At 43.1% G+C, this 24110-nt stretch overlaps 1 protein-coding gene across 4 annotated transcripts in view; it reads left to right on the forward strand.

Moving 5' to 3' along the window:
- Positions 1-24110, forward strand: part of cfap20dc (CFAP20 domain containing) — a 356705-nt gene that overhangs the window by 27894 nt on the left and 304701 nt on the right. For all 4 annotated transcript variants that reach the window (XM_059649948.1, XM_048548271.2, XM_048548272.2 and 1 more), the window contains exon 4: positions 6219-6291. In XM_059649948.1, the coding sequence (XP_059505931.1) occupies positions 6219-6291 (73 nt within the window). The remainder of the gene's footprint in view (positions 1-6218; positions 6292-24110) is intronic.

Raw genomic sequence — 24110 nt, forward strand, 5'->3', positions numbered from 1 at the left:
TCCCTCTTTTGATCAAGGGAATGACGTTTGCCTCTCTCCAATCTTCCAGCACTATACCCATGGACAGTGAGGATGAAAAGATCATCGCCAAAGGCCCTGCAGTCTCTTCTCTCGCTTCCCGTAGAATCTTTGGATAAATCCCATCAGGCCCAGGGGACTTATCTATCTTCAACTTCCTCAAAATTCCGAGAACATCTTCCTTACTAACATCAACCTCCTCGAGCCTACCAGCCTGTTTCTCACAGTCCTCCTCTATAACTAGGTCCCTCTCAGTTGCGAACACCAAAGAAAAGTATTCATTAATGACCTCTCCTATCTCTTTAGGTTCCGTGCACAAATTTCCTTTACCATCCTTGATCGGGCCTACCACTTCTCTGGTCATTCTCTTATTCCTCATGCACATGTAAAAGGCCTTGGAGTTTTCCTTGACTCTATCAACCAAAGTTTTGTCATCCCCCCTCATAGCTCCCCTTAGCCCTTTCTTCAGCTCTTTCCTGGCTAACTTGTATCCCTGTAGAGCCTTTTCCGATCATTGTTTCCTAAACCTTACATAAGCATCCTTCTTCCTCTTAACCAGTTGTTCGACCTCTCTTGAGAACCAAGGCTCCCTCACTCAACCGCATCTATCCTTCCTGCTCAGGACAATCATATCGAGCACACGCTGTATGCATTCCTTAAACAATCCACACATTTCAATAGTACTCTTCCCTGACAGCAACTGTTCACATTTTATATTACCCAGTTCTTGCTTAACAGAATTATAATTACCCTTCCCCCAATTATAAACCTTACCCTGCTGTATGCACCTATCCTTTTCCATGACTATTGTGAAAATAACAGAGTTACGATCGCTACCGCAAAAATGCTCTCCTATCAACAGGTAGAACACTTGGCCCAGTTCATTGCCAAGCACCAAATCCAAAGTGGCCTCTGCTTGTGTTGGTCTATCTACATACTGTGTCAGGAATCCTTCCTGAACATACTGGACAAAATCCGCTCAATCTAAACTATTACAACTAAAAAGCTTCCAATCAATATTTGGAAAGTTGAAGTCTCCCATATTTACAGCCCTGTGACTTCTGCAACTTTCCAGTATCTGCCTCCCAATCCACTCCTCCACTTCTCTGCAACTATTAGGGGGTCTGGAAAAACCCCCAACAAAGTGACTGCTTCTTTCTTGTTCCTGACCTCAACCCAAACTGACTCTGTAGACATATCATTCTCGAAATGCCTTTCAGTAGTTGCTGTACTATCCCTGACTAATAATGCCACTCCCCTGCCTCTTTTACCACCCACCCTATTTCTTTTAAAGCATCAAAAACCTGGAACTTCCAACAACCATTCCTGTCCCCGAGTTACCCAAGTTTCTGTAATGGCCACAACATCGTAGTTCCAAGTACTGACCCATGCTCTTAAGCCCATTCGGCTTATTTCTGATACTTCTGGCATTGAAGTATACTCCCTTCAAACCATCCCTGTGCCCACAATTCATCGACCGCATTTCTTTATTAACACCCTCACTCCCGGTTGTGTCTGTTGGAAGGCTGAATACCTCATCCTCTGAATTACAAATCTGGTTCCCCATCCCCAGCCAATCTAGTTTAGACCATCCTGTATAGCTCGAGCAAACTTCCCTCCCATGATATTTGTGCTCTTCCGGTTCAGGTGCAACCAATCCTTACTGTACAGGTCCCACCTTCCCCAGAATGTGCTCCAATTATCCACATAGTGGAAGCCCTCCCTCTTACACCAGCCCTGTAACCACGTGTTTCGCTGCACTCTCTCCCTACTTCTTACCTCATTGTCATGTGGTACTGGTAGTAATCCAGAGATAATTGTCCTGTTTGTCCTGGACTTCAGTTTCCAACCTAACTCCCTGTACTCGTTTTTCACATTCTCAGTTCTTTTTCTACCTGTGCCATTGGTACCGATGTGTACCATGACTGCTGATTGCTCACCCTCCCCCTAAAGCATCTTGAAGACACGATCCGCAACATCACGGACCCTGACACCCAGAAGGCAACATACTATCTGTTCGTCTCAATCACATCCACAGAACTGCCTGTCTGTGCGTCTTATTATTGAATCCCCCACTACATTTGCTCTCCTATTCTCCCCTCTGTGCCACAGAGCCAGGCTCACTGCCAGAGACCTGTCTGCTGTGGCCTTCCCTGGTCAGCCATCTCCCTCAATAGTATCCAAAATGATATACTTATTATTGAGGGGAACTGCCACAGGGAATCCTGGCACTGTCTGTCTATTCCCTTTCCCCCTCCTGACAGTCACCCAGCTACCTTTTTCCTGTACCTTGGGTGTGACCACCTGCGTATAATTCCTCTCTATCGCCCCCTCAGCCTCCCGAATGATCCGGAGTTCGTCCAGCTCCAGCTCCAGTTCCCTAGCGAGGTTTGCGAGGAGCTGGAGTTGGGTCCACTTCTCACAAGTGAAGTTAGAGGGGACACCAGCAGTGACCCTTAGCTCCCACATCCTGCAAGAGGAGCATGCAACTGCCCTAGCTTCCATTCCCTCTACCCTAGATTTCTAGAAGAATAAGAAAAACCTTCCCTTACCGACCTTCCAACCAGTCTTTTTTTTCCTGTTCGAGGAGGAGGTAGGTGGGAGACACTACACGTGTAAGTGTTTCGTGTTTAGCCAATGCTCAACTATATTAGATCACTTCTTGGCTCACGTCCTCACCACTTCTGCTGCTGAAAGCAAGAAGGCCGCTGCTGCACGAGGTAAGTTTTTATAAGGAAAAAGCTTACTTTCCTGATGGCACCCTGGCTTGCGTCCTCAACACTCTGCCGCTGAAAACAAGAAGCTTTCAAGAAACTGAGTTGTTTCAGAATGACTCCTGATTTTTGGCCATAATTCAAGACAAAATTTATTTTAACATAATGATCACACACCTTTAGTATTGCGTACAAACCTTTTTTTGTACTGCTTGATTTCTCATGTATTCTCAATGCATCAACAGGCTTCTTTGTAATTCATAAATTACCTGAGGTGTATCCTGTGCAATAAATGAAATGGAACACCACCCCATTCAGATCATCGTGCAGAGTTCCATTTTGAGGAGATTCTTATTTGCTTACATAAACTATTTCCTTCCACTTGAAGCAAAAACCACAACGAAAGTTGTACGAATAGAAACTGACAAAGAATGGACATTTACTGACAAACCTAAATAACTTGCATTGCTAACTCTCCCTTGAGACTATGGAGGTTTGTAAATTACAGCACGTTGCAATGCAACAAGTTCCTTTACAAACACTGAACATGGAAGCGCATGCATGGTCAAAATGAAAAAATGGCTTCTATGTCATGGATTTTTTTCTCTTCGTGGGTAGTTGAAGAGAAGCCAATCGATATCTACTATTGACAACAAAATGTGAGGCTGGATGAACACAGCAGGCCAAGCAGCATCTCAGGAGCACAAAAGCTGACATTTTGGGCCTAGACCCTTCATCAGAGGGTCCAGCATCTGCAGTTCCCATTATCTCTGATATCTACTATTGAATGCTTCTGCAGCTATCGTACAAGGATAGAGGATTTTTTTGTTTTACTCAGCATTCACGTTGTCAATCTTCATTATCCAAATGTGTGGAATTCTGAAATTGAGCCGTGCCCTATACTATGGGCTTAAACTGTGAAACCAAGTTAAAAGTTTATTAAGTTGATTTCTGCAGAGGTCAATAACTGTAAACAGCAGTTCTGCTCTCATTGTTTTACTTTAACCAGAGAATTGCTTACAATCGCTTTGCTTTCTGCTACCATGCAGTGAATCTTTTGCCTCCACCAATTTCTCGTCTATGTTTCCCCTTGGTGACATTATCTGAAGACACAGTGTTAGCTTTGCCTCACCATTACCTCTGTAGATTTCTTTACATTTGCTAAATTATCCACCTCCTTATCCTACATCAAGCACTGGACATACAGAAATTTCTTTCAATTAAGTATTGGGAAGACCTGAAGCTACTATTTTCTTTCTGTACCAAACTCTGTTCCGTATCTGCTGATTTCATCTTTCTCCCTAGTAACAGGGCTAGTCAGCGCAACATCGAGGGCCGAAGGGCCAGTTCTGCACTGTATTGTTCTATGTTCTATGTTGACAGTTCGAGATTTAGCTAGGCTGTGCACAACTTTTGGTCGTCAGCTTCTAAAATTTGATTTGTGGAGTTTCTCTAACATTACCTGTTTCCACATTCTTAGCATTGTTTGACTTTGCCGTGCCTCAGCTCATCTGCAGCTAAGGCCCTTGTCCATGCCTTTTCATCTAGACTTAAATAACCCAGTGCACTTCTGGCCATTTTGCCACATTTTGCCACATTTCACCCTTCATAAACGCTCTTTCAGACACAGCTATTCTTTAGCTGTCTTAAAATGCAACAAGTCCTAAAGTCCTACACCTCCATTGGCTCCTTGTCAAAGTTTGTCTTGATTTTCAAATTCTCTGTCTTTAATTTCAGATTACTCAATTACCTTGCCCCTCTCTATAACTGTAACCACCAGCTGCACAGCCCTCCATGATTTCTGTGGTTCATTATACGTGCCCATATCCTTTCAGAGACTTCTTAAAACCTACTCATTGACAAAGCCTTTTGTCACCTGACCAAATATCTCCTGAAATGACTCAATGCCTTATTTTATTTTATAATGCCTCTGTGAAGTTCCTCAAGACATTTAGTTACAATAAAGCTATTGTTTAAATGAAAGTTTTTGAAATTATTCCACATTTATCTTTTCTGGATAAGAATAATACTTCCAAGGATTTAAGTAAGGCTTTTGATAAGGTTCCCCGTGGTAGGCTCATGCAGAAGGTACGTAGGCATGGGAAATGTGGCAGATTGAATTCAGAATTGGCTGACCTTCAGAAGATAAAAGGTGGTAGCAGATGGAAAATATTCAACATGGTGCTCAGTTACGAGTGGTGTACCACAAGGATCTGTCCTGGGTCCTCTTCTATTTGTGAGTTTTATAAATGATTTGGATGATGGAGTGGAAGGGTAGATTAGCAAGCTCGCCGATGATATGAAGGTGGGTAACGTTGTGGACAGTGCAGAGGGCTGTCCTAGGTTACAAAGGGACATTGTCAGGATGCAGAGCTGGACTGAGAAGTGGCAGATGGAGTTTAACCCTGAAAAGTGTGAGGTGATTCATTTGGAAAGGACAAACTTGAAAGCAGAATACAGGGTTAACGGAAAGATTCTTGGCAGTGTGGCAGAGCAGAGGGATCTTGGGGTTCACATCCACAGTTCCCTGAAAGCTGCTACCCAAGTGGATAGAGTTGTTAAGAAGGCGTATGGTGTGTTAGCTTTCATTAATAGAGGGATTGAGTTCAAGAGCTGTGAAGTTATGCTCCAGCTATACAAAACCCTGGTTTGGCAACAGCTGGAGTGTTGTGTCCAGTTCTGGTCACCTCATTACAGGAAAGATGTGGAAGCGTTGGCAAAGATGCTGAGGAGATTTACCAGGATGTTGACTGGAATGGAGGGAAGGTCTTATGAAGAAAGTTGGAAGGGCTTTTCTCTTTCGAGCGACAAAGGATGAGAAGTGACTTGATAAGAGTTGTTCAAAATGATCAGAGGTGTAGATAGAGAAGACAGCCAAAGACGTTTTCCTCAGGTGGAGGTAGCTTTTACGAGGGGACTTAGTTTTAAAGTTAAAGGAGGTAGATATCGGGGAGACATCAGAGGTAGGTTCTTTACTCAGACAGTGGTAGGGGCATGGAATGCATTGCTGGAGAGGGTAGTGGAGTCGGCCTTATTAGGGGCATTTAAGCGACTATTACATAGGCATATGGACAATAGTATAAGGTAGTGGTGGAGGTTAGATAGACCTTAGGTTTAGGGTAAAAGTTCAGAACAACATCATGGGCCAAAGGGCCTGTACTGTGCTGTACTATTCTATGTTCTACATTCCAAGGCTACGCATTCTAAATTAATACAAATAATGGCTGCTTTCACCATTAAGTAGCTTGTTAAGTAATTTGAAAGGGTGTTCAGTGTCAACTTAAGTCTGGGATTGATTACCTATAGTCTAGATTGGGTAGCAGTAACATGTTTCCATTCTTGAAATGTCATCAAATACCTTTTCATGATTGCAGTTTTTGTGATTGACCATAAAAGTTCCTAGACTTTATGGCTGAATAATTGTGTTTTATGAACTATTGTGCAGGCCAAATGTGCTTAATTTTTGTATTATTTCTTTTATTTTAGTTGGCCTTATCCAGCGGTTCCTTGTGATGCAGCTTTGTGTGCCTGTGGGACAAGACTTCTCTACAGAATTGCTGTAAGAATGAACTTTTCTAAAATTTTGTGTTATACACTTATTAAATCGAACACAAATGGTATTCGTTAATTATAGTTGATCCAGTGTGGAGCCGGAGGAACACAACTGGTCCGGCAGCATCAGAGGAGCAGGAGAGTCGATGCTTCGGACCTAGACCCTTCATCAGAACTGGTGAAGAGTCTCGGCCCAACAGATCGACTTTCCTGCTCCTCTGATGCTTCCTGATCTGTTGTGTTCCTCCAGTTCCACACTGTATTGACTCTGGCTCCAGCATCTGATGTTCTTTCTGTCTCCATTCATTAATTGTAAATAGTAACTCCTGCAACAGAGGAAAGACTTAGACTGGTTTCAAGTAATTCAACTAATTTAGTTGTTGGTTCTCAACCACTGGTGCATCATGCATTGACATGGGAGTTGCAAGCATGTGCCATCTAATATTGAAGTAACTTTCTTAATTGCAATACTCACATCTGAGCAATAGGTAACAAGTGTATGTGAATGAAGAACTGTCACAACTGTGTGAATACATTTCAAACAGCTTAAAATGTTAAAATTTGCTCTTAATTTACTGTGCTGCAATAGTGTGGATGTATTATGTGATGCTATTAACAGAATAGAAAGCCCTGAGGCACTACACGGAAACATTGTAAACAAAATTTGACATTCAACCATCGAGGTATTTAAGGGCAGAGGACCAAAGTATTGGTCAAAGAAATAACCTTTGAAGAGCATTATCTTAAAAAGAAGAATGGTAGGTTGAGGTATCTAGAATTGGACTTTTAAAGATTATGGCCCTGATGGTTGATGGTAAAGTGAAGTAATGAGAGTTGAAAGACAACAGGTGAGGGTATAGAAGGATGTAAAAGCAATGGAAATATTTTTAATAACAAGGCATAACTTAACTGAGTTTAATAGAAAGTTGATAATTATTGAAGAAATTGATTAATTATTTGAGTTCTGATTCTGTGTGAATCTAAATATCCCATATCAACACCAATACAGAAGACATTATTACCACTATGTGTGCAGAATGCCTTGTTTTCATGAAGCTTTTCTTGGTTTCTTTTTATGCATTTTGTCTGAGTAATGTTCAAGTAAAGTATACATACACGAGAATGCAGCTTCAAAATCATTGTGTCGGAGCAATTAACTTCTACTTGGATAACTTGAAACAACTTTGAATGAACATTAACTAAATGCTTTCTTACTAACTTTAAAGGGGCAGAGATGAGCAGGATGAGGGGGCATAACTTTGATAACTGCAGATCTAATGGAGTATGATAGCATACCTTCGATTGGAGTAGCTCTGCAACTGTGTTTGCAAACCATAGATTTCAGTTTTTAGGTTGTGCTTCAGCATGTATTTTTGATTACTTTTTCATGAGTTTAAGTTGATCATTTGTAAACTGTGGCATTTCCATACGTATGTTGTCATTTAAAAAATATCAACTTTGTTTTCTAATTATGAGTGTTTTATAGTTAATGATATATTTTATTGCATGTTAGCAACTTGTTACATTTTACATTGATATGATTAACATTGTTAGAGAGACTTCGAGGAGGACCAGATGTTAGATCTTACTTCTGAAGATCCTAAACTTTTCTGTCCACCCACAAGTTCGAAAGATGTTATTGTAGGTGGTACTTGTAGCACTTCTTAATATTAAGCATCTTACACCCACACCCAAGAGGTTGTATCTGTGCTGCTGCTCAGAAAGTTTCATAAGTGCAAAGCAAGTGTGTGTGCTGCTGTGGAAAAGTGAAACTGAAAGCGCAAGCAGACTGATATATTTGGATAAACAGCAAAAGAAAAACCAATTTGCCTGCTGGCATCAAGAGCCTACTTTGACAAATATTTGTGTTATTGTAGTATTGTTATGTTGGTGTGCATATCTGTGCATCATCTAGTCACAAAGGAGAAGAGAACTAACAAGTGTGGCTGTGCTAACTCTTGTTCCTGGCTTTGCCATTTGCAAGTAGATTTTTTGGTCATGTGTCCATGACAGCTCCCACAGCGCTAGCAAAATCTTCTAATTTCTGCTCCTGTTTCTTGATCAAGTGTGTTTTCTTTTATCAAATCCAACTTTATTCTCAAATGGAGTGGCCGTCATAATAGGTGACTTGTACAACAGTTATCATTGGTTATCAATACGACAGGCTCAAATGACACATGGCAGTTGAAAAATGTGAATTCAGCCTTGAAGAAAATAAATTAAAGTGTGAAGACCATGTCTTTTTATTTTCTAATATTTTTGATGTGGACTGAAATAGGAAAAGGACTTCATGATAGCAAGTAACCGGATACTGATTGTAAATGCCATTAACATGGCTACTTGTTCAAACAGTAGTTGAAGTGCAACTTGCAGACAAGCTGGAACTGAGGGGTTCAGCAAATGGAGATTTAGTTGGCAGCAGGTCTGTGGACTAGTGACCAGTTATCAATGACAAAAGCTTTCTGCCTGGCAGCAACAATGTGACTGGTTCTCAGCTGAACAGCCTGAGCTGAACAAGATTGAGGCCACCAGATGTCCACACACTTGGGAGCTGTTTCTGTTATTTGCAAGAAAAAGTAAACTTTAAATATGAAGAAAATCAGTTCAGTTTTCCTTCTGCAATTGCTGTAAGCCTTGTCTTTTAATGAATAAGCTAGAGACCGTTTTCCATAATGTGAACCGGTCACCTGCATTTGCTGTCCTTACTGACTTTAGCCTTTCCATGTTTCAAATCCCACACCTTGGTGATTTAGTCTTAACCACTCTGAACAGCCAGCAAATCATTCAGTTGTTTCAAACCACTGAGAAGGAAAACAAGAACTGATCCAACTGCACTGAAATAGTTGAGTTTGGATGCAATAAAGTCAGATCAATGCAAGTTGAGCCTGCAAAGCTTTTATCAGCTATAGATTGCTGTCAGAATTTAGGCACTATTTGACAGACATGTTTATCAACAACCGTAATTGTCATATTCTCAGGGTCATACATATCAACATATGTCTCTGCTTCTTCCATCACCACGCTTGAGTATGTCTTTTCGCAGTAAAAGCATGGATGCACCAAGGCTGGGTAGTCTGTCCCAGGAATCCTTCATGTTGTCTCCTATTGATTTCCACATACTGTTTTCTCAGATTATCAGTCAGTGCACTACGAGACGAAAATATAGAATGCCTAATTCTATCGAGGTTATAATGTCCAAAACCAGACTGGCTTGGTAATGCCACCTTGGACTGAATAGTCAAAGTCCCGAAATACAGAGCTGCCATTTGCTTCAGCTGGTGAAAGAAACAATGCATGGAAATAAGTTAATTGATATTCAGTAATAAGTGCACAAACTTCTTTATTTGATAGAGACTATCCAAATAGCTGCTTCTGTCATGTCCTTTCCCTCCAATAGTCTATTGGGCTATTCTTCATCAAAATGTTCCTGCGGCCTTAACCATGAACTTACATCTTTCTTTAGTTTATCTCCTTTATTCCTCCATTTACTCTCTCTAAACTTAGCTGGTCCATGAGATCCACCTCCAGCTCCCTTGGTGCTTTCTCATTAAACTGGTCATCATCAATCTTACCTTGCTGTCCTCGTATTACACAAAATTACAGAGTTGATGCAGCACAGAGGAAGGCCATTCTTTCCTTTGTGTTTGCGTCAGGCCTCTGAATGACCAATTCATCTGATGCCATTCTCCCACCTTTACCCTGAAACCCTGTCTTTCTTTTAATCATTCAGTGGGTTATGGGTTTTGTTGACTGGGCCAGATTTTATTGCCCATCTTCAATTGTCTTGTAACAGAGTGACTTGCTAGGTTATATCAAGTGACAGTTAAAAGTCAGCCACATTGCTGTCGGTCAGGAGTTGCATTTATGCTAAACCAGTTAGATATGACAGCTTTTCTTCCCTAAAGAGCATTGGAGAACCAAATGACTTTTATGACATTTGGCAATGGTTACATGGTCACCATTAGACTACCATTAATTATCGCATTTTCTTAAATTTGAATTCCACCATTTCCCAGGATGGAGTTCAAACCATATCGCTAGAAAATTTGTCTGTGACTTTGGATTACTAGCTCAATTACATTATGACTACACTGTCCCTTTTGAATATTTGCATGAAATATGCCTCCACCTCGCTCTCAAACAGTCCCTTCCTCATCCTTCTGAATCTATCTGTTGCTTTGAAATGACCAGACCATCCTCCTCCAAGCCTCCCTGCTGCCATTCATCTGGGTGGCCATCTCTCACTTCATACAATCATACAATCAGACAGTTCAGAATAGGCCTTTAGGTTAGAATGAAGCTAATCTGTTCAGGTAGGTATCAGTATCACTTGCAATAGCCTGTTTTCCTGCTCCCACATCATTATCTTTGGTTTCTCCTGAGAAACTATTCTTGGCTCCATCATATTTCTCACCTACATACAGCACTGTCAGAAATACCGTCCAAATGACCAGCAGTACTTTCCTCAGATTCCTCCCCTGTTTTGAAATTATTGTATCAGACACTGCCTGCAATGTCCAGTACTGGATGAATAGAAGTTTCCTCCAGTTTAATACTGGGGAAAATAAAGCCATTTCACTTGATCCCCACTCATAACTCCATTCCAAAATTACCAACTCCATCCCTCTTTGTGGCAACAAACTGAGTCTAAAGCAATATGTTCATATTTGACCCTAAGCTGACCTTCAGACCATATATTCCCACCATCACCATGATTGCGTAGTTGCACTTTGGCTGGTCTGCAGCTGAAATCTCCACTTGTACCTTTGTTGCTATTAGACTTGACTGCTCCACTGTTGTCTCAGCTGGTATTGTGTATTCTGCTTAGTACAAATTTGAGGATATCGACCTCTCTGCTGCCGATGTCTTAATTCTTAAGAAATCTTGTGAACCTGTCACTCCTGTGCACACTGAACTAAATTGACTTTTGATCAAACAATATTGATTTGAAAATGACATTCTTTAATCAAATCCGACCATGACCTTGTTCCTCTCTAACTTGATAATCTCCTCTAGGCCTAAAACCCTCATCTGATTTGGGCCTCATGAGCATCCTTGATTTTAATCTGGTTTAATGGATGTCACTGACCTCTAATTCAATGGTCTAGGCTAATACTTTGGGGACACGAGTTTAATTCCCAAAAAGCAGCCTGTACAATTTAAATTTAATTGATAAAAATTCTGGAATTGAAAATTAGTCTCTGAAATGGTGACCATGAAGCCATTATTTGGAGAACTGGTCAGTTTTGCTTTAGGGAAGGAAATCTTCGTTTGGCTGACATGTGAATTCAGATTTGTAGTCATATAATTAGCTCTGAACTGACCCTCTGAAATAGCATAGCAAGGGACTCGGTTCAAGTGCAATGAGCAAGAAATGCTGGCCTTTCCAGAAATGCCCACAATCTCATGAAAAATCCAACTACCATACTCCAGCACCTGTTCAACTAGAGGGCCGACTGGATGTGGAAGCACAGTAGTATACAGTCTGGAGAAAGTTGACCTGGGGTGTGTAACATTGATTCCAGATCCCTTATGGTCTCATGGCACAAACATAGGCAAGGAAATTTACTGGTAATTATCATTGTGCTAAATGTAAAATGGCTGTTGGTAACCCAACTTTCGCGCAGATATGATCTTGACCGATTTTGATTTTTAGCTCGTGGAATTGCAGGGAGTGCAATGTCTTGTAAAATCATGCTTTAAATAAATTATTCGTTTTCAGGTTATAAAACATTTTGCTCCATGGAACCGTAAAGTTAAGTGATGCTTTCTGTTACAATGACTGAATTAATTGACAGTCAAGTTGTATTTCAACATTTTGGCAAGGTATTCCAGCTCAGAGGCCTGCCTGCTCCAGACCGGTTGCTTACTCTCTTCTTTCCTTACCCTTTGTGTCATAGAACATAGAACATAGAACAGTACAGCACAGAACAGGCCCTTCAGCCCACAATGTTGTGCCGACCATTGATCCTCATGTATGCACCCTCAAATTTCTGTGACCATATACATGTCCAGCAGTCTCTTAAATGACCCCAATGACCTTGCTTCCACAACTGCTGCTGGCAACGCATTCCATGCTCTCACAACTCTCTGCGTAAAGAACCTGCCTCTGACATCCCCTCGATACTTTCCACCAACCAGCTTAAAACTATGACCCCTCGTGCTAGCCATTTCTGCCCTGGGAAATAGTCTCTGGCTATCAACTCTATCTATCTTTCTCTTTCTTTTCCTTCTTCTTCTTCCTATCTGTGGCAGCGGAGAAGAAGACATCACAGAGGAGGGTGGCCAGAGCGGGACTGGCCTTGCAGAGGACTCCTGGTAATCAGCAAGACAGTGGTGGCAGCGGAGCCAGGGATTCCTGGTTGTGGTAGGCCTGAAGGGGGGACTCCAAGTTATCAGCGAGGTGGTGGTAATGGCTCCTAGTTATGGTAGGCCAGGAGCCGGGGTCTCCCGCTTGTCACCGAGGCAGTGGTGGTAGCGAAACCAGGGCTCCTGGTTGCAGCATGAGTGTGGGTCCAGCATAAGACCCGGAGTCAGCGGCACTTGCCAAGATGAGGTGGTACCTGAATAGTGGCAACTCCAGCATTGGTGGGTCCAGTGCAGGCTGCAGAGGGTTTTTAAAAAAAATTTTCATTTGTGGGATGTGGGCATCGCTGGCTAGACCAGCATTTCTTGCCCATCCCTAGGGGCTCTTGAGAAAGTGGTGGTGAGCTGCCTTCTTGAACCACTGCAGTGGGTTGACCCACAATGCCATTAGGAAGAAAATTCCAGGATTTTGATGCAACACAACAGTGAAGGAATGATGATAGATTTCCAAATTAGGATGGTGTGTGACTTGGAGGGAAACGTGGAGGTAGTGGTGTTCCCATATGTCTGATACCCTTATCCTTCTAGGTGGAAGTTGTCATGGGTTTGGAAGGTGCTGTCTGAGGATCTTTGGTGAATTTCTGCAGTGCATTTTGTAGCTAGTACAGACTGCTGCTACTAAGCGTCAGCGGTGGAGGGAGTGAATGCTTATGGACGTAGTGCCAATCAAGCGGGCTGCTTTGCTCTGGATGGTGTCAAGCTTCTTGAGTGTTGTTGGGGCTGCACTTATCAAGGCAAGTGCGGAATATTTCATCCATTCCTGACTTGTGTTTTGTTAATGGTTGACAGACTTTGAGCAGTCAGGAGTTACCCACCGCAGGTATTCCTAGCTTCTGGCCTGCTCTTGTAGCCACTCTGTTAATGTGGTGAGTCTTGTTGAGTTTCTGGTCAATGATAACACCCAGGATGTTGATCGTGGGGGGATTCAGTGATGATAACGCCATTGTATGAGGTGTACAAAATGATCAGAGGTATAGCTAGAGTGGACAGCCAGAGACTTTTCCTTAGGGTGGAGGTAGCTATTACAAGGGGGCATAATTTTAAACTGAGTGGAGGCAGATATAGGGGAGACATAAGAGGTATGTTCTTTACTCAGAGAGTGGTAGGGGCATACAATGCATTGCCAGGGAGGGTAATAGAGTCGGTCTCATTAGGGGCATTTTAGGGGCAATTAGGTAGGCATACCGATGATGGTATGGGGGGGTGGAGGTTGGATAGACCTTGGGTTTAGGGTATCTATTCGGCACAACATTGTGGGCTGAAGGACCTGTACTGTGCTGTACTGTTCTATGTTCTGTGAATATCGAGGGATGGAGGTTAGATTGTTTCTTATTGGTGATGGCCATAGCCTGGCATTTGTGTGGCACAAATGTCACTTGCCAGTTGTCAGCCCTTGTTGCAGTTGAACATGAACTACTTCAGTATCTGAGGAATCACGAATAGTGCTGAACATTGTGCAGTCAACAGCAAATATCCTCACTTCTGACCTTATGATGGAGGGAAGGTCATTGAAGCAGCTGAAGATGATTGGGCTGAGGACACTACCCTGAGAACTCCAACAGAGATGTCCTGGAGGTAAGATGATTGACCTCCAACAACCATAACCATCTTCCTATGTATGAGGTATGACACCAACCATCGGAGAATTTGCCTCCAATACCTATTGATTCCAGTTTTGCTTAAACTCCTTAATGCTACACTCGGTTGAATGCAGCCTTGATATCAAGGGCTGTCACTCTCACCTCACCTATGGAATTCAGCTCTTTTGCCCATGTTTGAACCAAGGCTGTAATGAGGTTGGGAGGGGTGAGTGGCTCTGGTGGAACCTCAACTGGGTGCCACTGAGCAGGTTATTCCTGAGCAGGTGCTGTTTGATAGCACTGTTGATGACACCTTCCATCACTTTACTGATGATTGAGGGGAGACTGATGGGGCAGTAATTGGCTGGGTTGGATTTGTCCTACTTTTTGTATACAGGACATACTTGGACAATTTTCCACATTGTCAGGTAGGTACCAGTGTTGTAACTGTACTGGAACAGCTTCTGTAGGGGAGCGGCAATTTCTGGAGCACAAGTCTTCAGTATTAATGCTAGAATGTTGTTAGGGCCTATAGCCTTTGCAGTATCAAGTATCTCCTACTGTTTCTTGATATCACGTGGAGTAAATTGAATTGGCTTAAGACTGGTACCTTTAATGCTGGGGACCACTGGAGGAAGCCAAGATGCATCATCCACTTGGCATTTCTGGCTGAAGATTGCTGTGAAAGCTTCAGCATTATATTTTGCAGCGATGTGCTAGGCTCTTCCATCATTGGGGATGCAGATGTTTGTGGACCCTTGTCCTCCACAAGTGTTGGCACAAGTATTGTTGAGCAGCCAATTCAGGGCTCGGGACTCAGAATCATAGAATGCTGCAGCATGGAAGAAGGCCATTCAGCCCATCGACTCCGCACTGACCCTTTGAAGAGCATCCCACCATACCCACCCCACCTACCCTATCCACATAATCCTGCACTTCCCATGGCCAATCCAACTAACCTACACATCCCTGGACACTATACGGCTAATTTAGCACGGCCAATCCACGTAACGTGCACATCTTGGACTGTGGGAGGACACTGGAGCACTCAGAGAAAATTATATGTCAAATCAAAATTTGCAAGCTTCACACGTTTACCCAAGGCTGAAATCAAACCCGGGTCCCTGACACTGTGAGGCAACTGTGCTAACCACTGACCCATTGTGCCACCATAGTGGAGGTGGTGGAACAAAGATGGACTCTTTCAGCTACATCTTCTTAAGAATAGAAAGAATAAACTTATTCAAAATGGTGCAAGATTGTGGCGACCGTTAAAGATTTTCACTGTATTTTTCACTGTTGTTCATTGTAAAGTACAAGTGACAATCAATCAGTCATCATTCATTCATTCTCCATTTTTAAAAAATGTATGCTTTTGAAACTGGTATACTGCAGGTAAACTGAGAAAATTTATTAGCAAAAAAGGGATGGGTTAATTTATCCTTCAAGTGAAGGCCTAAACATGGACTTTGACATCAATAAAAATGGGGTCATCTTATATGCTGTGATTTACAGTAAGTAATTTTGCACAGAGAAAATATCCTTGGATACCACATGCACTTGAGTCTTTCACAACAAATCAGTGCTGTCTCAATTATGAAGGATTAGTGATACAGTCATAAATCTTGCCTAGCTTCATGTGGTATCGTTAGCCACTGAATACGTAGTTATTTCCTTATTATCAGTGTCACTATGGAAGTTCACCTTTTAACAAAAATAAGTGACACATCAAAGCAAAAATCTATCAATGACATTTATGGTCATTAGTAAAATAAATCATCTTAACACCTGAAATAGTGTCAGCCACTGGATTGTCAGCAACACTACTCTGCCTTCATTTCAATAAGGAATGGTGATGAAGGTGTAATTATTTTCATCATTGATGCTGGAGATGGCAGTGGAAGACGCAGAATGAAATCTTCTGCTGCTGTATGACTTAGTATGCTCTATCAGCTGATGAAACAGTACTCCTCTATTTTGACCTTGGAGAAAGCACTGAGGGTGGCAGAATGTACTTCTGTGTGGGGACGGTCTTCAATGCCCAACACCAAGAGTGATTCAGCATCACCTCTGTTGACTTAGCTGATCTTCAGTTAAACAGCGTTCTGACTAGACTAGTCTATGCCAGTTGGTGAGGAAACAAGCAAGCAGGTGAAAAAAAACCTACTTCACTTTTTATTCTCACCATCCAACTGTTGCAGATTCCACTGACTATTAGGAGCCCACTTGGACTTTGTGGAGGCCAAGCCCATCCTCCATACTGAGGCTGCATTCCATCATTTTGTATTGTACAACTAGGCCCTGGACAGAGTAGTACTTCACAGCCTCCAATGCTCATGTTGGAGGTGGGGCTGCTGTTCTTTGTTTGGATTTCTGTCCTTGACCCTGGACAGAACCACTGTATCAAACAAGATGTATTTTGAATAAATCAAGCAACTCAAACTGGATGCCCATGACAGAGTGCGGGCCAGAGGAATTATTATGAAGGGGGTTCAAAGAATTTCAACAATGAGAAGGAATGCTGATATCGTTCCAAGACAGGAAGACGTTTATCTTGGTGGGGAACCTGCAGGTGTTAGTGATCCCAGGCAGCTGCTGCATTTGTCTTCGAAGTGATAGAGACCATGTCTTCGGAAAGTACTGACAAGGAAGCCTAGGTGAGTTGCTGCACACTGTGCATTAGACTTGTAAGTCAGTCACCACGGTGTAATCAGCTTCTGATCTGCTCTTGTAGCCACAGTGTTTATATTGATGCTTATGTGAACAGTTTCTAGTCAGAGGTAGCTCTTAGGATATTAATGATCTTCGATGTCACACTCAGTGAAATTCTACATTGATGACCTCTCAGGAGCTGAGTGGCCTGAAGGAACATTGTCGGAGACAAGGACTTGGGAGGCAGTTCTGAGGAAGGATCACTGAACCTAAAACGTTAACTCAGATTTCTCTCCACAGGTGCTGCCGGACCTGCTGAACTTATCCAGCAACTTCTGTTTTTGTTTCGGGAATGGAATCTGTATTTGCCAACCTCTCAGAAGCCTCACGGTACTTCTCCAGTTCACTTTCAGGATGCTTATACACTTTAAAGCTGCACTTTGGGTCCTAGTTCAGGCAAGAGTTGCAGATATAAGGCCCATCAGCATACATTGGGTCCACAGCATGGGACAGTCTTTCACTTTTGATTCCTTTTCCTGGACATGAGCAAGTCAGTAAAGGTGACAACTACTTTGAACCTTTATGCAATAAACTTCTTCCAGGAAGCAACGTGAGACCTATGTGTCATCCCTCAGTCGTCAACCCACAATGTGCTGATAGTGTCTGATGCCATCTGTGCCGCATCACATCACTTTATTTTGTTTCACCATGATGAGATCAGTGCTGCAGCCCAGATCATAGAATCTGGAAACCTAGCTGACTTGCCCCAAGTGCTGGATGCCATTGACTGTATGCACATGGCACTAAGAGGGCCATATCATAACACTACTGAGTTCATCAGTAGGCATGGCTTCCGTTGCAATAATGGCCAGGTGATCTGTGATCATTGGAGATGTGTGCCTTCTATCCTGGCAACTGCCGTGTCTTGGGGCACTCTTGAGTGCCTGGTGTACTTGCGGGTCCAAGGGTCTTTATAATGCTGGTTACTTGAGGACAAGAGTTAGCATTATGACTGTGGCCGATCCAACATTACACAACCACATAGGCACCAACGACATAGGTAGAAAGAGGGATAGGGATGTCAGGCAGGATTTCAGGGAGCGAGGGTGGAAGCTGAGAGCTAGAACAAAGAGTGGGTATCTCTGGTTTGTTACCTGTTCCACGTGATAGCAGGGCAAAGAACAGGGAGAGATTTCAGCTGAACACGTGGCTGCAGGGATGGTGCAGGAGAGAGGGCTTCAGGTACGTGGACAATGGGGGCTCATTCTGGGGAAGGTGGCACCTCTGCAAACAGGACGGTCTCCACTTGAACCAGAGGGGCACTAATATTCTGGGTGGGAAATTTACTAGTGCTATTCGGTTAGATTTAAACTAGCTCAGAAGGGGGATGGGAAACTGAGGTGTAGTCCCAGTACACAGGAGGATGAGAGTAGGGAGGACATGGACAGGACCTCACTGTCACAGGAGTGTACTGGCAGACAGCAAGCTGGGTTGAAGTGTGCCTACTTTTAACGCAAGGAGTATCCGGAATAAGGTAGGTGAGCTTGCAGCTTGGATAGGTACCTGGGACTTTGATGTGGCCGTTTTGGAGACATGGATAGAGCAGGGTCAGGAATGGATGTTGCAGGTTCCAGGGTTTGGATCTTTCATTAAGGTTAGGCAAGGTGGTAAAAGAGGGGGAGGTGTGGCTTTATTAGTCAAGGACAGTTTAACGGTGGCTGAAAGAACTTTCGAGGAGGACACGTCTACTGAGGTTGCCGAGGCAGGTTTGTCGACTGAGTCAGTATAGGTGGAAACTAGGAACAGCAAGGGAGCAGTCACCTCATTGGGGGTTTTCTACAGACCCCCAAGTAGCAGTAGGGAGATCGAAGAACTCATTGGCCAGCAGATTGTTGAAAAGTGCAAACGTAACAGGGTTGTTGTTATGGGTGACTTCAACTTTCCCAATATTGATTTGGAACCTCCTTTGTGCAGATGGTTTGGATGGAGCTGTTTTTGTCAGGTGTGTTCAGGAGGGTTTCCTTACTCAGTATGTGGACGGGCCGACGAGGGGGGACGCCATTTTGGATTTGGTGCTCGGCAATGAGCCAGGACAGGTGTCAGATGTCGCGGTGGGAGAACGCTTTGGCGACAGTGACCACAACAGCCTCACATTTACCATAGCCTTGGAAAGGGAAAGGAGCAGTTACCAGGGCAAGATATTTAACTGGGGAAAAGGAAGCTATGATGCTATCAGGCAGGAGTTGGGAAGTACAGATTGGGAGCAATTGTTCCACAGAAGGGGCACAACAGACATGTGGAGACTGTTTAAGGAGCAGTTGTTGCGAGTGACGCATAAATTTGTTCCTCTGAGACAGGTAAGAAGGGGTAAGATTTAAGAAGCCTTGGATGATGGGAACAGAGGTGCTTCTTGTCAAAAAGAAAAAGGCAGCGTACGTAAGGTGGAGGAAGCAAGGGTCTTGCACAGCTTTAGAGGATTACAGGCTTGCTCGGAAGGAGCTCAAAATTGGATTGAGGAGGGCCAGGAGGGAGCACGAAAAAGGCTTGGCAGGAAGGATTAGGGAGAACCCGAAGGCATTTTATTCATGCGTGAGGAATAAGAGAATGATCAGGGACAAGGTAGAGCCGATCAGGGACAGCGTAGGCAACTTGTGCGTGGAATCTGAGCAGATAGGGGAAGCCCTGAATGAGTTTTTTGCTTCGGTTTTCACTAAGGAAAGGGACATTGTTGTGAATGAGAACTTTGAGGAGCAGGAAAACAGACTTGAACAGATCGAGATTGAGGAAGTTGATGTGCTGGAAATTTTAGCGAACATTAGGATTAATAAGTCCCCAGGGCCAGACCAGATTTATCCTAGGTTGCAGCGGGAACCGAGAAAGGAGATTGCTAAGCCGCTGGCGAAGATCTTTGCTTCCTTACTGTCCACGGGAGTCGTACCGGAAGATTGGAGGGAGGCAAAAGTTGTTCCTCTTTTCAAGAAAGGGAATAGGGAAATCCCTGGAAATTACAGACCGGTCAAGTCTTACGTCTGTGGTCAGCAAGGTTTTGGAAAGAATTCTAGGGGGTAGGATTTATGACTATTTGGAAAAGCATAGCGTGATTAAAGGGAGTCAGCATGGCTTTGTGAGGGGCCGGTCATTGCCTCACAAATCTTATTGAGTTCTTTGAGGAGGTCACAAGACAGGTTGACGAGGGTCGAGCGGTGGATGTGGTGTACATGGACTTCAGCAAGGCATTTGCTAAGGTTCCCCATGGCAACTTCATTCATAAAGTCAGGAGGTATGGGATACAGGGTGATTTGGCTGTCTGGATTCAGAATTGGTTGGCTGATAGGAGGCAGAGAGTGGTTGTAAATGGTAAGCATTCTGCCTGGAGCTCAGTGCTGAGTGGTGTCCCACAGGGCTCTGTTCTTGGGCCTCTGCTCTTTGTAGTTTTTATAAATGACTTGGATGAGGAGGTTGAGGGGTAGGTTAGTATGTTTGCTGATGACACAAAGGTTGGAGGTGCCGTTGATAGTATTGAGGGCTATTGCAGGCTTCAGCAAGACATTGACAGTATGCAGAGCTGGGCTGAGAAATGGCAGATGGAGTTCAACCTGGATAAGTGCGAAGTGATGCATTTTGGAAGGTCGAACTTAAATGCTGAATATAGGATTAAAGGCAGGATTCTGGGCAGTGTGGAGGAACAGTGGGATCTTGGTGTTCAAGTGCATAGCTCCCTCAAAGTTCCCACCCAAGTGGATAAGGTTGTTAAGAAAGCATATGGTGTTTTGGCTTTCATTAACAGGGGGATCGAATTTAAGAGCTGCGAGGTTATGCTGCAGCTGTACAAAACCCTGGTGAGACCACACTTGGAATATTGTGTCCAGTTCTGGTCGCCCTATTATAGGAAAGATGTGGAGGCTTTGGAGAGGGTGCAAAGGAGTTTTACCAGGATGCTGCCTGGACTGGAGGGCTTGTCCTCCAAGGAGAGGTTGACTGAGCTCAGATTCTTCTCTCTGGAGAGAAGGAAGGAGAGAGGTGACCTGATCAAGGTGTCCAAGGTAATGAGAGGCATGGATAGAGTCGATAGCCAGAGACTTTTCCCCAGGGCAGGATTGACTGCCATGAGGGGCCACAGTTTTAAGGTGTTAGGAGGAAGGTATAGAGGAGACGTTAGAGGGAGGTTCCTCACCCAGAGAGTTGTGAGCGCATGGAATAGTTTTACCAGTGATAGTCATGGAAGCAGAGTCATTAGTGACATTTAAGCATTGCTGGACATGCACATGGACAGCAGTGAATTGAGGGGAATGTAGGTTAGGTTATTTTATTTTTGGATTAGGATTATTCCACGGCACAACATCATGGGCCGAAGGTCCTGTACTGTGCTGTACTTTTCTATGTTCTATGTTCTAACCCTCTAATAGATGTGGAGTACAGATAGAATGTTGCCCAATCTTTGACCAGGACCTTGGAGAGCAGACAATAGGGCTACTGATGTGGTTACAGCTTGGGCCTGCACACTCTGCACGAGACGGTGCACCAAGTGTGCTGTGTTATCCTAGTACGCTGTATTCTGTATGCCCAGTGCCTGGCCCAAACAATGTGCTAGATGTTGGGAGCACTCAAGCAGTCTTCTGAAAAGGAAGCTGAGGTCATTAAGCAGTGGAAGCTTTCATTTTGCACAACACAGCTCAGTTGTGTTGGGCACCTCAAGTCAGACAGGGCCTGATTGATACCCAGTTCTAGTAGATGAGAACTGGATGTAGCAGACAATTGCAGAACGCAAAATAGTTGTTGGCCGTCATGGCAGCATTTTGTTTGCATTGTGGGGGCAGACTGAAGCCTCTATTAATTTATTTGAGTTCACTTTTGATGACTAAATAAAGGCATACCTGTGGTATTTTCCGAATGCTTCCCTGTCTGTGATGGTCCCTCACTGGACAAAATGCTGGGCTGCAGTGGCTATTGGTGATGGAGTAGCAGTGTCTTAGAGCAGGTGGAAGGATGGGTTCTGGCTATGGACAGATGAGCTGTATGGATTGCAGTTTGACCAACAACTGGAGCAAGAGCTGTATGTGCAAGGAAGTGCCAGCTATTTTCCATGAGCAGTGAATGTTTGAGGCTGCTGAGCTGTTTAGGTCACCAAAAAGTCCAGAATTCCAGTGTTTGACTGGGTGTTTAGCTGGGGTTTAAAGCTGGCTGAGGCACCAAGGATGCCAGTCTATTCCAGGATGCCCAGTCAGGAGCAAAGTTCTTCTGGCTGTGGTGATTGGGTGAGCCGGGCTGGCATCAGTCAAAAGGGATGCCAGAAGGACAAGGTAGGTAGTTATTGACCCAACTTTGGGTTGATGTGGTAAGAAATCTTGCTAGGTCTCATGGCAAAAAAGCCTCTGTGAAACCTGATGAAATTGACACTTAACCAATATATTTTAAAATTCGGCCTGTGGTCTCTTACATGTTTGCACCCTTAGAAAAATGAAGCAACCTTTTAAATGATTTCATTGTATGGTATATAGCTCCTAGACATCAAAACGTGAAACGTGCATCCATTCATCCTCCTATATTTAGACAATTTCTTGTCATCCTATTCTTAAATTCCTAACTTGTTCCATTATTTTCACATTCTGGACAATGTATTTGCTTTTACAGTATCTCCTCCAGTACTCTGCACAATTTTTACATTGAACAGATAAATCAATAAGCTCAATTTAACAATCTTACATTTATAGTTTTTAAAGTTTTTGGAAAATTAATGTCTCAGACTCAAGAAATTCTGTTTGCTCTGTACATTTACAACGCTAACATTAATCTGTGATAATAACAGTCCACATCAGTATACAATGTTCATTTGAAACTTTAAAGTCAACTTTTCATTGGTTCTACAGCGAATTCCTTTACGTAAGCATCTAAAATTATATTGAGCTCATCTAGGTCCATGGTCAATACACTTGGATTAGAGCCATTGGATTCTTCCTATGATTCTAACACAAATAAATACTCCATCATTTCTGCTTCAATAAAGTAACTTTTAAGGCACTTTTAGAACCATTTTCCCACACATCTGCTTTTACAAACATTTTTCTACTTCAACTGAAGCTGCACTTGTTGTATTACACGAATGATCCAAGATAATGGCAGAGTAGGACGCTGCATCTGGAGCTCCTCCACCATCTGTTTATTTATCATTTCCTTTATTTTTCCCCTTTATTCTCTTTATCTCTTGGTATTTGCTCACCTCCTCCATGGTGACTCTCAGCCTGCTGTCTTGGTGGCTCCTGGTGGCATGTCGGCCTTGTCTCTCAACAGCTCTCAGCCCTCGGTCTTAGCCTGGCCTCTCGGCAGCTTATTGTAGATCTCAGCTTGCCCTCTCGGCAGTATGTTAGCCTGGTCTCTTGGTGGTTCATGGCAATGTTGGCTTGACGTGTGAGTGATTGCTGTCAGGCATGTTCCTGAGGCACCAGGGAGATCAGAGATGCGGTAGCTGCAGCGGCAGCAACAGTATCTGTGGCAGCAGTGTTAGAAACATGCAGCACAGGTCTCCTGGAGAGTGAGACAAGTGGAGGACTCATCAAAATCTGTTGAACTTTTACTTGCCTAGTTTAAATTAAGAAAGATTTTGATGTTAACTATTACCTTATTTCTTTATTTCTCTACTTATTCTATGAAGTAATGCTTAACTTTTTAATTCTATTTCTTTTACTACCTTGGTACCCAAGATTGCACCTTGTATCCACTGTACTCCTGTACCTCTGTGCTTGAATACACATGACAATAAAATCTAAACCTAAATCAAAGGCTTTACAAATGTCCACTGCCTCAGACTGGAAGAGAAGTCTGATTGCTTCAAATAGCTAATCAGTATTTATGTTAAACAACTGTGTTTCACTGCAACATGCATTGTTTTGAGTCATCACATTAGACTGAAAATCTATTTTCATAAGCTCACTTTCTAACTTCTAAGCTACACATATCCAATGTTTTTGAAGCAAAAGCATTTAAAATAATTGACAATTTTATTTAATCCAAGTCTATCAGAATGCTTCAGGTTGCATATCCAAGTTTAATTATGCTAATCGTAAGCTAAGTTTCTGCATCCGTTTTCATGTGATTTCTTTAGAGGAGGGGATTGATGGTAATTATGAAAAGGAGAGAGACGACACCAGAGGAAAACCAGTAATTTGGAGTCTATATTGTCACCTTCCCACCTCCCTCTTTTGCCAGTTTAGTTGCCCAATTGATAATTTGA

This window comes from Stegostoma tigrinum, chromosome 11, assembly GCF_030684315.1.
Source record: "Stegostoma tigrinum isolate sSteTig4 chromosome 11, sSteTig4.hap1, whole genome shotgun sequence".
NCBI classification, from domain to species: domain Eukaryota; kingdom Metazoa; phylum Chordata; class Chondrichthyes; order Orectolobiformes; family Stegostomatidae; genus Stegostoma; species Stegostoma tigrinum.